Here is a 15,800-nt window from a genome sequence, read left to right on the forward strand (position 1 = left end):
TCACTCTCATTTACACACACACACACACACACATCTAATATCTACCAAATTTATACAGTGGATCTACTGGGGGCTTTTTCTTTCTATTGAATAGGATATTATTGCTTCTTAAAATTATTTCACTAATAAGAATAATAACTTTTATGATTCATAGAATGCCTCACAGTATTTACTGTCCTGTATGGACTTTGATGGGCACGATTAGGGACATTCCTTATTAACAGAGTAAGAGCTTACCATGTCTGCTTTCCTGTGGGAAACCCATCTTCACACAAGAGCAATTTCTGCAGCATTGAGTCCCTTGGCAAATGCTAGTCTGAGAGTTGGCAGCTCTTCAGATATTGTGGTGTAAGGAAAAGAGCAGACAGTTTGAAAACGGATGAGAGTTTGGATTCTATCACCGACACGTTCCAGGTTTGTGACCCAGAGATAGATACTCAACTTCTTTGAATCTCTACTTCCTCACTTATGTAACAGGAATAGTAACATCTGTCTCTCTGGGTTGGGGTGGGGATTCAATGAGATAAACATGTTATCCTGTCATCGGCTGCGTGGATGATGTTAAAGAAATCATAATTCCTCATGTCTCTTCTAACTTTTAGGATTTCCGGTAAGGGCTAAGGCAGTGGTCTTTACACTTCCATCACCTTTCACCCTTATATCGAGGAAATATTTTTCAGCACATACTCTCAAACTGTGTTTTTAATATTAGCACACCCTAGTTCCCATCTTATATCTGAAAGATAAAAATAAATGTAGATTGAAGCTCTAATCATTCTTCTGGTGTCCCAATCCATTGTGTTGACTGATATCCACCTTCAAGTGTCCTCACAGCCTACCCTGGAGACCACTGGCCTTAGGGACCAGGAATAACACAGTTCCCTCCAGACCACAGGTGGCTACCTACTAAGTCAGGACTTTTGTCCTAGTAGTAGTTTTCTCTCCAAATTTCAGATTTTTAGATGTTGTGCAAGGACCTCTTGGTTGCACAGTGAGAGCTAGAAGTTCTGGTTCCTTTACTCCCTAAACTCCACATTTGAGTAGAAGAAAGTTTGAGTGAAGTTTTCATCACTCTAAATCTATACCGATCACCTAAAAATAGAGCCGTTCTACGTGGACGAATATGCAGCATCAGGAATCATGATCTACTTCTAGCTTACAATTGGCTGTTATGTAGGAAAAATATTTCCATAAATTCAGGATCATGAATTAAGTTCTTCATTTCTAGCTCTTCCTTTAGCTCCTGTCTGTGATGTAAAAAGCAAACTAATGCCAATAAATTAATCCAAGTTAAATGTGGATTCCATTTCATCCAAATCCTATTCGGTACCAAGTACTGTTCTAGGAACTAGGTGAATGCAACTGAGCTAAAAGTGTTTGTGTTCAATAGTTCGTGGAAGTATGCCCAGGGAACCACGTGATGTCTGTCACATGGCTATGTGATCTCAGTTGCAGTCCTGTAGTGTGGCATGCCATGAAGCTGCCGAGATGTCATATGATGTCCTCCCCTCTTCCCATCCCCCAAGGTTACTGGCCTTGAGACGCTAGGCTGGTCTTAAGCAGTGAGTCTGGGTCCTCCTACCCATGAGGCCCTTCTCCCTTTTCTCTGAGGCAATCACTCATCATCCTCTCTCCTGTTAGTTGAATTCCTCAACTCAGCCCACTCACAGCCAGCTTTTACCAATACCCTAGCATCTGGTTCTTTGTGTATTCTTGAGGGTGGGCAGCTCGTTAGTCAGAGCTTCTAAAGCTCATCATACATACATGGGGAAGCTCAGCATATACCATTTAATTTGATGCATAGTTTTTTTGTTTGTTTTTAATTTTTATTAAAAAATTTTATTTTATATTGGGGTATAGTTGATTAACAATGTTGTGTTAGTTTCAGGTATAGAGCAAAGTGATTCAGTTATACAAATAAATGTATCTATTCTTTTTCAAATTCTTTTCCCATTGAGATTATAGAGTTTTGAGCAGAGTCCCCTGTGCTATACAGTAAGTCCTTGCTGGTTATCTATTTTAAATATAGTAGTGTGTATATGTCAATCCCAGACTTGATGTGTTATCATTCTCCTTGCCCTGCACTGTGTAGACCAAATAGTCAGGCTCACCCAGACCAGATTAACCAAAGCGATGTTAAAGGAAAAGTGTAGGCATATATGTGTATGATTTTACGTTATATATGTCTTCTGACATGTATTCTCATTATATTATATATGATATCTATATTATATGTTACATCTTAACTTCATTTGTGTATATAAAACCTATATTAAAATAACCTAAACATACAATGCTTCTAATTATTCACATTTGTGCAAAATATTTAAGTCAAAATTCAACCTACGTTGAAAAATAAACAGAACTTTCTATTGTGACACCTTCTGTTCTAAATTTAAACTATTTTCAATTACAAGTTAATTTTGAGTTTTTTGGTACCGAGTAAAAATAAGTAGAAAAACTTTCACGGGCCTTTTCATAGTCTTAGAAGGCTTGTCCTCCATTCAACTACCTCTCAGGATTGGCACTTTGCTTGTTCATTTGATGCTTCTGATCTTCAGAACGTCCTGGTCTAAAAACTTATTAAAGGCCACCTCATTGGATTATGGGATCAAAATAATTCATTTCTTTGTGTACTCTATTTATTTCTAGGTAGGTTATTATCTGGGCCTGCATTTTGCCAGTCTGACCTCATCAACTTAAAAATTGATGTTCCAGGTATAAACCTTTCTCCACATTGTAATTTCCAAAAAATGGTTTTGCTAGACTTCTATAGCAGGCTGAAATTTCACAGACTACAGAAATTGCAGAGGTGTGCAAAAGCAAAAAAACCCTACAGAAACCAAAAAAAAGAAAAGGAAAAAAAAAACCCTTTCGCTTTGTATTCCTATGACTCAGTGTAATCTCATTTTTATGCTGGCATTTGACCTTGTAAAACTAACAACATTACACAATCAGGGTAGATTCAGTTGAATTGGGTTTTCCTCCTCTTCCTAGGGTCTGTGTAAGTTCAGGGAGGTCTTTGTAACTCCATGGGACCAGTGGGTGGGGGCATCTGGTTTGGTTGTCGTCATTTATTGACCTTGGTATTGCTGAGATAGGGTTTCCTCTGGCCTCAGGCATCCATTGTCATGGGTCACTTTGCATCTTTCTTGTTTCAGCTGTAAGGCCTCTTTAGGCTCACTGGAAATTCCAGGTACTTCCCCATCCTTCTTTGGCAACCCATTGGGTGGGTGTCAAGACCTTGGCTGGCACCCTGGGAAGTGAGGCACAAGCTGCCTGCTTGTGCAAATGCATTGAGAGTCTATTGCTCCCCCAACCCCTTCCCTGGCCCCCTGTGCTCGGTTCAGTGGGGTATTTTCAGGACAGCTTCTCAAGGTCAGTTACCAGCTCCTCTGATGTCCTCCCTTGCCTTTGGGCTATAGGCCCTTGACGCACTGTGGGCTCTTGTATCCACGTACGTCCCTTTAACTTGTCCACAGTGTACACTTAATGCTTCTAGTCTTGCACATCTCTGGCTGCAGATACTCAAAAATCATTTTTGTCACACTCGAAACCCTCTGTTTCAACTATTTCCTCTCTTGTAAGTTTCGAATTTCTATTTTGAAACTCAGAATCTGAGAAACGAATGTTTTACTTCCTCCGCATTTCCGCTTGTGAAAACCTTCATACCAATGCAGTGGACACTCTGGCTGCTGCTATGATGAGGGGGAAGGTGGAGTAACAGGAAGGAAATACCAGAAGTTTCAATTAATTTTTCCGTACATTACTATGCTGTGCATATTGGTACTTCATATTTATTCATTCAGCACGCATAGCTCACCTACAATGTCCCAGGCCTATAGTAGTATCCAGATCCTGTGGACACCTGGGTTTCTCTTAATTTCTCTTATTTCTACCAGGAAACCTTCCCAATCGCTCCTGCTTTGTTGAAGTCCCTCTGCTGTGGGCCACCAGAGTACTTGGCATATCCACTTTTCTAAATGACACAACAGTGAGAGGCCCGCGTACCGAAAAAAAAAAAAAGTTTCATTGCCGCTTTTACATTTGCCTTGTAGAACTTGTCACAATTTTTAGTTAATTTACAATTACCTACTTACTTCTGTGATTATTTGTTCCATGTCTGTCTTTACCACTAGCCAATAAGGCCCACAGGGGTAACAACCCTATCTTTCTGTTCACTTTGTGTCCCCAGAACCTAATACAATGCCTCAAACATATACAGATATATTTGTTGAAGGAAAGAATGTCAAACTATGGGTCAGTGCCAGTTTTGCCACTTGCCCACTGAGAAATCTCACAAAGCTGACATTTGTTATTTGTTTTGGCTGACAGTGGCTGAAACCCTTTCAGGGTCTGAAATTTCCATGTTGAGAAATTGTCAACATTTTATGTCTTGCTGGGGAGCAGCAGGGGGGAAACAATGTTTCTGTGCAAAGATGGCCTCTTGACTTAAAAGATATGCAAAGACAAGTTACTGATTTTCCAAGATTCCCTTGTGGCTAGAGTGCAGCTATGACCCTAGGCTCCAGATATGGTAGCCTGTCTCAGAAACTAGTGACACCTGGTGAAGGGCAGGGAGATTGCTCCCAAGGACATGGCTACAGCAGCAGGAGTTTGTGTGTCAGAACCAGTTCAGGTCATAGTTTTGGGTATCAATTCTGTCTGCTTGGCCCCAGTTCTCAGTTGAGCATTCCCAGTGATGCTCTGTCCTAACCAGCGCATTCCTTTTCTGTCTCACTCAGCTAAAGTCCATTTGTGTTGCTTACACTCAAAACACAGATGCATAGAGTGACATGACCTAATTTGCAGCCTCTCCTTCCAATCACAGCTTTCGCTTGTTTATGGAGTAGTGGTATTTTAAGATTTGAGAAAATTGCAACTGGGAAGTACAGAATTCTTCTCTTTCTTCCACTCCTTTTAAAAAAATTTTTTTTAAATTTATTTTTTGGCTGCGTTGGGTCTTCGTTGCGGTGCGCAGGCTTCTCATCGCGGTGGCTTCTCTCATTGTGGAGCACAGGCTCTAGGCGCGTGGGCTTCAGTAGCTGTGGCACTCGGGCTCAGTCGTTGCGGCTTGTGGGCTCGAGAGCGCGGGCTCGGTGGTTGTGGCGCATGGGCTTAGTTGCTCCTTGGCATGTGGGATCTTCCCCGACCAGGGCTCAAACCTGTGTCCCCTGCACTGGCAGGAAGGTTCTTAACCACTGCTCCACCAGGGAGGTCCCTACTCCTTTTTTAAAAAAATAGAAATTAATATTTCCTAGTCAGATCACAACCAGGGCACCAAAGCTCTCAGAAATTTTTTCATCAGTGTATGAAGGTGGGTTTGAGACAGTTGGACTTTGCTGTCATTCTGCTGGTAAACTAGAAGGAAGGAGGAAACTCAAACTAGATGTGTTTGGAGTTGTCGCATTACTTAATTCCTTAAAGGTGGTGTGAAAGCGAAATAGCGCTACCCCTGTTACTATATAGATGAGGAAACAGAGGGCCGAGGAAGGTAGGTCAATTGTCCAGCTCCCCACCTTCCTCCTTGTCATTGGTAGCACCACTCAAAGACAGGCTGCCCACAGGTGGAGGGTCGTAGTCTTACAATTGGCATTTATCATTGCATTGCCATCTTTTATTACCGTTTTCCCCTCTAGCTGGGAACAAATCCATATACTTGCTGGCTAGAGCCAAGAGAGAAAAACCAGATCTGATCCAGCCTGTGTTCCTGCCAACTGTACGCTCTCTGTAGGCAGGTGGGGCCCTCTGCTACCCTGTCTCTCAATGCACAGATGTGGTGATCTCTCTCCTTGTGACCTTATCTCATCCCTGAAATATCTTTGTCATCAGTAGTCTAGCTGGTTCTGGAGTGTGATTCAGCCTCGTCATTGGTGGGGAATTTACTCCATCTCTTTGGCTCTGATTTCAAGCCTTCACTTCCACATCCAGTCCTCTCCTCATCTATTTCATTATCCAAGGTAGCAGGCAGCTTCAAATGTTGGCTGAAGTCTTACTTATATCTGGGCAAAGGAGCCTGGTGGAAGGAACTGAAGGGGCAGATCTTAGAGAGAGATTCTGTCTCCCTTCCCGTGGTCAGTGGAACTGAACCAAGATTGGAATCCAGACCTGAATATCTCCACGTCAGACTTCCCCACTATTCCACGCTGCCTCCGCCCACAGATGAGATAGGACTTCCCTTTTTGGAAAACTTCTCTGCTGTAATGGTTCAGATGTATTGGCCCCAGAGGCAGTGCCTTATAGAACTTCTTCATCCCTATTCTATTCTTGCTTTAATTGGTTAATTCACTGGAATTAATCCATTGTGGGCAGTATTGCTTACATGACACTTGATGCCAGCTTGAACCGTGTAGCTGAAACGTACCAGTATTTCTTGGCCCTCTGCAGCAAGATATTTTAAAAATCAACAGGGTTGCAGATGTGTGATTCTTTTGTAGAAGATAACACGTATTCTGTGAATTTCCTCCCACAAGAACTGTCTAGTTTAAGAATTTGAAGTTTTACTCCTTTTCCAGTGAACCAAAAGGCAGTGATAAAAATGAAGCAATTAAAAAAATAAACAACTTAGAAGAAATTGATGGGTACAGGTGCCTGTATTAGAATTGGTTTAAGGATGTCTGGGAGAGAAATTTTGGAAAATAGAAATGAGGACACACTTAGAAATATGGAAAGAGAAAGACAGAGTGATGGGAAGACTAAACGTGCTCCACCTTGAGTAGAAAGTTTTGGGAAAACTGAATGTCACATGAAAGTTTTGCAAAGTTTTGTAGTCTCCCTTAAGAATAGCTTTAATATTTCAAAGTTTAATATTTTGTGGAGTTTATTTAACATGAGAAGCTTGTAGAAAATGACTGTGCCTCATATTAACTTTGTATTCACTTCAAAAACATAAGTAACATTATGCAGTACTTTGAGATCTAAGCTTTTATCCCTCTTTCTGCTTTAAACTTGATTTCTAGTCATTCAATTTGAAGTATTTAGCTTTATTCTAATCTCAGAAAAACCACTCGGATTCATTTGCTATGTATTTAAAAACCTTGGTATATTTTAATTCTCTTCTGTCCTTTTAAAAAGAATAACAAAATGCAAATGTTTTAAGTCCTTACTGTTCCCCTTTATACACTCCCATAAAAAGAGAAAATATGTAAAACACAGAAAATATTATGGACTAAGTGCTAATCTATTTTTTGTTAATGACTTTGGCAGCAACACAGAAAACAGCTTTTGAGATACTGTGAAATCATCTTATGACTCACCAAAGGGGAAAGGATGGAGCTATGTTAAGTTCCCAGACATCTGCTAGAGCAAGCTTTATTTATATCGCTATTGTTTATTTGAGGATTTAGAAAAAAAAACGACCCTCACTGTGAGCTTTGAGGCATCCACTCCATTTACAAACAAAAGTCACACAGACCAAACCAAATGCTGTTTCTCCTGGGTAAGCTTCTGCAGAAAGATGGAAAGGCAAGTAAGCAGGAGAGCTGCATGTGTACGTCAGGCCTCCCCTATAACTGCTGAGCACAGGTGAGAATTTTAGCTCAGGACCCTAACTCGGGACTTCGGGACATGCAGGAGATCTGGGCTCATTTGATTCACCTCTTTGGGATTTAGATTCTCTATTTGCAAAATGGAGCAAAATGGTTACTGTTGAGGTTTTTCTCTGCTACAGTTAATATTTAAAGATGATCCTTGAACTTTTGGGGTAGAACTTTAGAATCTGAGACTTTCAGGTAGATTTCTCATGCTTCCTTCTTGACACAGCCCACACATATGGGGTTCCCAGGGCAAGCACACCCTACTGACAGGCTGTTCCACAGATCAAGTAGACTGAGGGGTACGGACCATTTCCTGCATGCAATAGCTCTGCTCCCACAAAAGCATATTGAAATGCACATGCACACAGATGACTTTGTTATGGGAAAAACTCTTCCAGTTGAATTTCAAAAACAATAAAGTATGTGCAAATATTGTTGCTTTAACTACTATTAATAAAATACCTGGTGTTTCATTCCTCATCCTTGATCCTCCACACCAGCTTGACGTTGCTGACCTTGGTGCTGGGAGCTGTTATTTTACATTTTACTTCTTAAATTAGGGGATGGGGGCTGTGAAAGGAAGTGGTTCCTGGCTTCAGATAGCTCCAGCCTCTCCTCCTCCCAGGCCTTTAGGTAACTCAAAAGGAAGGCTGACTTTTCCTAAAGCTGCCTTATAAAATCCCAAGGTGGGTCTGATTATGATTGTTCTAGTCATGTGTCCATCCCTGCTCCTAGGATTGTAGCCAGGGGCATGCAGTCCTCTGGTCAGACTTGGCTCTTGTGATTCCTGAGATGCCAACTCCATAAAAGAGTATACAGGGCAGAAGGGTTGCTGGCAAGGCTAAGGCCGAAGGTATACTGGGAAGAGGAAAATAAATACAAACAAACAACACCAGATCTTCATCACACAGAGGGCAAATGTGAATACAGTTTCATTATTTATCTTACTGAAAGAATAATCTAGTAGATAATGGTATTAAGGATGCTTTGAAGTTAGTTCACTCTCTCTCAACCAGGGCTTAAAAGAGCTCGCATTTAAAATAAAACCGAAAGCTTGGACTTCCTTTGCAAATCTCGGTACTCTAATTAAGACCCCTCTTGCTTCCTGTTCATACAGTCGCCTAAACAAACCTGCTCAGAATGGAAAGTCTAGGTGTGCCGGCATTGGGTCTACTTTGTTCATTCTTTTATCCTCAACACAAACACGTAGGAGATGCTCAATCATGCTTGCTGGTTGAATGAATAAACAAGGACTTTTCTGCCTCCGATTTTTCCCAGCTGCATTTTATTTTACAGGTTAATCTTCCTAAACGTGGCTCTCATATGTCTCCTGCTCAAAAACCTACTCGTGCTTTCAGGCATATGGAATTAAGGGCAAGCTCAGTAATATGTTATACAGAACCCTGAATACGTGGATGTTATCTTTCTTTCCAGGCTCGTCTCCCTTGGTTGCTTTCTCATACGTCAAAGTGAATTGCTTACTAGTTCCTATACAAACCTCACACATACGTGTCTTTACCTTTGCTTGTGCTGATCTCACTTGCCTTTATTTCCATTTGCCAGTGTGTAGGTTATATGCCACATTCCTCATGAGACTGTTCTTACTTTGCTCCATAGCATGTAATTTTGTCTTCCTCTGAGCTGGCACTTAAACCATATTCAGCTTTGTCACGTAGTTGTTTGTGCTCTAGAGGGATACAACCCAGGCACGAAGGTGTGCGGGTGTCTCCAGAGCACTTACACAGTGTCTCACGCAAAGCACTTGCTAAAAAAATACTTGTTGAATTCAACTGCGATAATCTATAGGGTCAGACTACATTATTTTTTTAAAAATAAATTTATTTATTTATTTTTGGCTGCGTTGGGTCTTCGTTGCTGTGCACGGGCTTTCTCTAGTTGCGGCGAGCAGGGGCTACTCTTCGTTGCGGTGCGCGGGCTTCTCATTGCGGTGGCTTCTCTTGTTGTGGAGCACGGACTCTAGGCTCGCGGGCTTCAGTAGTTGTGGCACGCGGGCTCAGTAGTTGTGGTGCACAGGTTTAGTTGCTCCGCGGCATGTGGGATCTTCCCGGACCAGGGCTCAAACCCGTGTCCCCTGCCTTGGCAGGCGGATTCTTAACCACTGTGCCACCAGGGAAGTCCCAGACTACATTCTTAAAGAGACTGAATGGCAGATGGTGAGAAACTAGTCAGGGTGCTTTAAACCCTATCTCTAACTATTCTTTGGTCTGAAAGTTAAGAGGCTTCTAAAGGTAAATATAATTTGGTGAGAGAGAAAAGCACTTTCTGGAAAAGTCTCATTTTATACAACTGTGTCACTTTGGTTCAAGCTCGATGACTCTCTTTTGCTTTGTAGCTAGTGAATTTCCACCATCTGAGCCTCAAACTTGAGAAAAACTTGAGCCAAAGGAAATTACATTTCATAGAAATCTCTGAAGAAACTTCCTATTAGAATTTCAAACAAAGGCAGAGTTGCTAAGTTTCCTGAGACAAATGAGGGTGATTTAAAATTTCATCAAGGTGTACATATTCTCCATCTAGTTTTAAAGTGAATGTGGGTTGAGAAGTCTGGAAATTTCAGGCTCACAGATGTCCTTTTAGCATGAATTTCCTGCTCCATGTAGGCACAATCTGACACCTTTTATAGGGTTAAACTTCGGGTCTTTGGGTACATTCAAATTCTGGAGTGGAGAATGGATAAGATGTGGTGAATGGGATAAGAATTGTCATAACTTCTTCTGGCTGAACATCTCAGAGATCCATATGAAATGATTCCTAATGGCAAGATAAATGAAAACACGATAGACAGACTTCCTTGCGTGTAAGTAGGCTGCCTGCTCCTCCCCCGACACCCATGGTTTCCACCAAGTGCCTCGATTTTGTTCTCTGTCGCTTTCCCTTACCAGGTAGCGATGTTGATTTGTGCTGGCTTCCTGATCGCCTGGATTCCTTACGCAGTGGTCTCCGTGTGGTCAGCCTTTGGAAGGCCAGACTCCATCCCCATACAGCTCTCTGTGGTGCCAACCCTCCTGGCAAAATCAGCAGCAGTGTACAACCCCATCATTTACCAGGTCATCGATTACAAATTTGCCTGTTGCCAAACTGGTGGTTTGAAAGCCACCAAGAAGAAATCTTTGGAAGACTTCAGGTAAAATTTCTGAAGCTGCAAATGAATGATACCCTCTTTGTTTCAAAATCCCGTGGGGTTCAAGCCACTGGGAATGCTGCCTTCTTAGGGTTACAGCTCACCACTTAGGATTAGTGCTAGGAGGACTTTACTTTCTGTTCACCAGAATTCCTGAAATCAAATAATCAGATATAAGGGAGTTGGACAACAGGAGTAGAGGGTGGGAAAAGTGATTCTGCTTTTTACTGTAGAGCAGCCAAGACACGGAGCCATGCCCGTTTGAGCACCCACCCTGTATCACTCTTCCTTATGTGGAACCAAATCCACTTCACTCCAGGAGTTACTGGGCCACATGGCATTGATCCAAAATTAAGTGTTCACAACAGAAAAGATTCTCTTGTTTGGGACATTTCTACCGTTAGCTAAGATATAGGATTTGGACATGCAAAGGAAGGGGAGAAGGGGAGATGACGTTTTTACTCTCTGCCAGTTTCTTTATTTTCACAGCAAGACCCATATTATTCCTTCTCTTTGTCAGATGAGGAAATGGAGGTTCAAGCAAGGTGAAGGTCTGTTGGGTTTCAGAACTCAAGCATGTTGACCCATAACTATATCTACTTGCTTTAACCTGATATTCATGCAAGTTCAAACACATTCTAAAAGATCTACATTTTTAATGTTAGCACTTATTACCATTTTATGTTATGACTACTGTGTTGTTTTTAATTATCCCATTTTCTGAAAAGATCCCTGTCACAGGATAATAAAAAATTAAACAGAATAAAAAGATCTATATTTTTATACTTCCTTCCCCCCCATTTTGTGATTTTGATGTCCTGTTTTACATCTTCTGCTACACAATGAACAAGTGAGTTTGGGGATCCGCCGCCATTTTTCCTAAAGACCCGAAAGGCTCAGGGTGAGTCAAGAGTGGAGGGTGATTGGTCGTGTTCTGTATCCACTCAGGGACAGTCTTAGTAGAATGTGGAACAGGCACCAAATTCCTGGTCTGAGGTGAGGGGTATTGAACAGCCCCTTAATTCTTACTCACTTGAAGTCTAGATATTTTTCAATGCTGTTTTCCTTGAGTAAGTAGGGAACAGAGGAAAAAGTAGAACTAACCATGAGAAGGTGTGGGTTTGTTTTTTTTTTAAACATCTTTATTGGAGTATAATTGCTTTACAATAGTGTGTTAGTTTCTGCTGTATAACAAAGTGAATCAGCTATACATATACATATATCTTCATATCCCTTCCCTCTTGCGTCTCCCTCCTACCCTCCCTATCCCACCCCTCTAGGTGGTCACAAAGCACCGAGCTGATCTCCCTGTGCTATGCAGCTGCTTCCCACTAGCTATCTATTTTACATTTGGTAGTATATATAAGTCCATGCCACTCCGAAGTGAGAGAAGATGTGGGTTTTGACCTTGTTCTTTCACCGTGCTCGGGCAAGTGACAAATCTTTTGACCTTGAGTTTCCTCAGCATGTCGGTACAGCAGCAAAAAAAAAAAGATAAAACAGGCACAAAACGAAAGGTAGTGCTATCGCTGTTGCTGTGGTCCAGGGGAAGAAACACACAACTTGGACGTAGGAGACCAGAGTTTAAGGTCGATTTTGCTGTTTACAGCAGCTCTATATCTTTGGGAACATGAACCACTCAGAGCCTAGGATTGGGATGAGCTGAGGGCAAAGCCCATCTTCCAAGTTGTAATAATTACACAAATTGCCCAGGTGAAAAGGGCTAGGTGACAACTGTTAGTGTTCTTTTTTCCACATTGTTTGTGGTTATTACCATCTCTGTTGAATTGACTAGTTAAATTCAAATGCTAAAATGCATCTATTTTGGACGTAATAACTCTTTGCCCTTATCAGCTATTAATACTCTATTATGAATGCAGGTAGGGAGAACACTTGTAACGAACAGCTGCGGGAGAAAATAGTGAGGTGCTTTTTCATCTGAAGGAGATGGGAATCTGACAGCAATGACTGAAGGCAAATTTCACGCACCTCATAATTTTGCTTCAGACTGACTCTGTGTTCTGTATATTTGCTCACAAGTGTGAGTAGCACATCAATATTCAACACTCCACAATAAAAAGAGAAAAAAAATTATGTGGAAGAAAATGACTTAGGGCCACAAAGCTTTGAAAAAATCAGTCAGGCAAGGGATAATTCGGTTCACCTGCTCCAATTCGCCATTTATATGAAATAGAGCAATTGCTTTGCCTAAGGAAAGCAAGGGCTGCTTCCTTACTCCAGAGTTTCAGCTTTGGGTGGAAAAAGCAGGCAGTGGTGATGAAGCAGGGTGGAGGCCTTGGATTCTAGAGGTTGAAGCATCTTCAGGGAAGAAATGTTGAAAAGGTGCGATGAGTTGCAGATTCTAGAAGGATCTATTTTGGGGGAGAGCCAGAAGGCTGAGCAGTGGCCACCAGAGTTTTCTTTTTAGCTTTCCGAAGAAGACAGACAAACAAGAAGAACCGTATTTATCTTTGTTGCTATCAAAAAGCTAAGACAATAGGTAATGTGGAGGTCCATAGAGTGAGGTGTAGTCATAGGAAGCCAGTCCAGAGTGGTTAATGTACTACCAGAACAATTCAGTTGAATTTAACTGGATTCATTTTATCCTTGGTCTTTCATTTTCTGAGCTCTGAAGTGTATTACTCATAATGGGAGACTCTCTTGGGAAATAGTTTGAATTCAAATAAAAAAGCTAATGTGTTGAATATGAGATTGTTGAAATAAATTTTGAGTAATTTTAACGGTTCATTAAAAGTTAACTCATTTTTCCCCCCTTGAATTGAGTCCCCTGAGAGTTTGGTAGAAGCTGATGAACTGAAGGAAAAAAATGTGGCCAAGAGCCGTTTTTGAAGTTTTATTATTCACTACACTCTATTATCCAGAAGTAGTCTCCCATATTTTGTAAACAGTGTTTCTGCACCCTGGCTGTGTATTAGAGACACGCAGGGAAATTTGAAAAAATACTGCTCTCTGGACCCCATCTGCAGAAATTTGGATTTAATTGGTCTGGATTAGGCCTGAGCATCAGTTGTTTGGTTGGTTATCTCTCCCAGATGATTCACATACACAGCCACGGTTGAAAGCCAGTGAACCAGAGTCTGGGAAAGGAAGACATTGACATTGCAGCACGTGGAGTCATAGGCCTTTTACCCCACCTACCTAGAGACCAATGAGGCCACCCATCACCAGTGACAGGTGACCCAGACTTCAGATGCAAGGCCAATCTTAGGTGGAATAGAAATGTTCAAAAGAGCTGGTGGAGCATAGAGAAGGCCTGAGGCATTCACATTCCTAGTATTTTAGTAAAGATAAAGAACGAAGAAGAACAAAGCCCCAGACTCTGGCGTCGCTTGTAATCAAGCCTCCTCTGACCCCATTAGTTGGGTGAGTCACAGGGCCCAACTGAGTGGTAGGTTGGTGTGCAGAGAATTTTGTCCTAGAGGACAGGAAACTCACTAGGGCACAGGAAGTGTGCTCTAAACCAGTGGCTTGTTTTTGGAAAGCTCTGCCCAAGGAATTTCTTGACTTTGAATATTCTAAATTGAATTATTATTTTCCATCTCTTTCTAATTCAAGTTTTGTGCATATAATCTTCATGGTACTCACGTCTGACATGCTATACATATATATCTTTGTGTATATATCTGTGTGTGTATGTACGTATATAGTGTATTATATATATATTAAATTGCATCTTTCTTCTCCTGTATCCAGGCTGCACACTGTAGCCACAGTCAGGAAGTCTTCTGCTGTGCTGGAAATCCATCAAGAGGTATGAAGTTGGACACGGCATTACTCATGGACACAATTGTTCACTTATTTGCTTCTTCACTGCTGTAAACGTTTGATTGTGACCACACTTTTATCTTGATATTATATTTTTATATTTTGTACCCTCTCCCTCTTTTTCTTTAGGCCAAGATTTGCTAGGAAATTCCAGTGGCCAAATGGAAACTAGATGATAAGTTACTACTTCAAGGAATATTACTAGAATGAGCCTCCCTGGAATTTTTTTTTTTTAATTCTATTTTAAAACCTATTGTCATGGTACACAGTGTGAAGTCTGAGGTATTAAGAAAAATGTTTAAAAGTTTTATTTATTAGGGCATATTTAATTTCATTACATCATCATTATTATTTCTTAATATAGGGCCAGGGAGGCCGTTTCTGGGGCTCACTTAGGTGGGTGATCATGGGGACAGGGTGTTGGACCACAGGCTCTTTGACTGGGAGATGCTTCTGATTCTCGCAGCCTCTCTCTTCTCATGCAGACAGAGGGTCACACTCTAATGGTAGTGATGCCACAAAGTAGTCCTCTAGGGAAATCAATTTTGCCTTAAATCCCTAAATGGAAAACTCTCTTGTATCTCAGAATTTGAGGACCAAAATAATTCCCACTGATGATAATTTTACTCGCATGGATTTTTTCATTAAGTTCTACCTACTACTATAGTGGATGTGACAGGGCATTACTAGCTATAATTATTTTAAGAAACGAACTTAGTGAACATAGCTATGTATAAGTGCTGTTTCTTTTATTCGTTTGTTCTTTGTTACCTTTGTTCTTTCTTTTGTTCCTTCTTTTTTTCCAACAAATACCTTGTGAGGTCCGCAGGTAAAGAGATGCAGATGCCTGCCCTTTAAGAGCTAGTAAAGGCAGCAGGCATGTAAATACTAGGTCTAAATTGGCCTTCAACTCAACGTCTATGTTCTCTCCTAATTCAGCATGCAAGGCCATCTCTACTACAGTTCTTTATTTAAGGCCAACCACGCGTTACCCCTGCTCCCACCTTCCTCCCCCTTCTGCTAGGAACGTAATGCACCGATTCTGATCCTGCTTTTCTGCCAACAGCTGGTGAGAGAAGTGAGGAAGGGAAGGGAGGGGCCGGTGGTACTCTCTCCACCCCTCCCCACTCCTTTCACTCAAGGATGGATAGAGAATGGACCCTCCTCCAGGGTTCAGCCTTCAGTACAGGACACCTGCAGTTTCTTGGTCTTTCAGTTTTCTCCAGAGTTGGGGTGGGGGACCAGGAATGGGTTGGGGTGTGTCAGTGGTTTAAGAAAAATACTAAATAGATGTGTGTATAAAACACACTCTATGATGAAAGCAAAAGGAGTGACAA

General features: G+C 41.4%; 1 protein-coding gene across 1 annotated transcript in view; it reads left to right on the top strand.

The window, feature by feature from the left end:
* OPN5 (opsin 5) overlaps window positions 1–14,455 on the top strand; it is a 26,070-nt gene extending 11,615 nt beyond the window's left edge. The window contains exons 5-6 of the mRNA XM_007127388.2: window positions 10,439–10,680; window positions 14,392–14,455. Coding sequence (XP_007127450.2) covers window positions 10,439–10,680; window positions 14,392–14,455 — 306 coding nt within the window. The remainder of the gene's footprint in view (window positions 1–10,438; window positions 10,681–14,391) is intronic.
* The last annotated feature ends 1,345 nt before the right edge of the window (window positions 14,456–15,800 follow it).

Source organism: Physeter macrocephalus, chromosome 18 (genome assembly GCF_002837175.3).
Source record: "Physeter macrocephalus isolate SW-GA chromosome 18, ASM283717v5, whole genome shotgun sequence".
NCBI classification, from domain to species: domain Eukaryota; kingdom Metazoa; phylum Chordata; class Mammalia; order Artiodactyla; family Physeteridae; genus Physeter; species Physeter macrocephalus.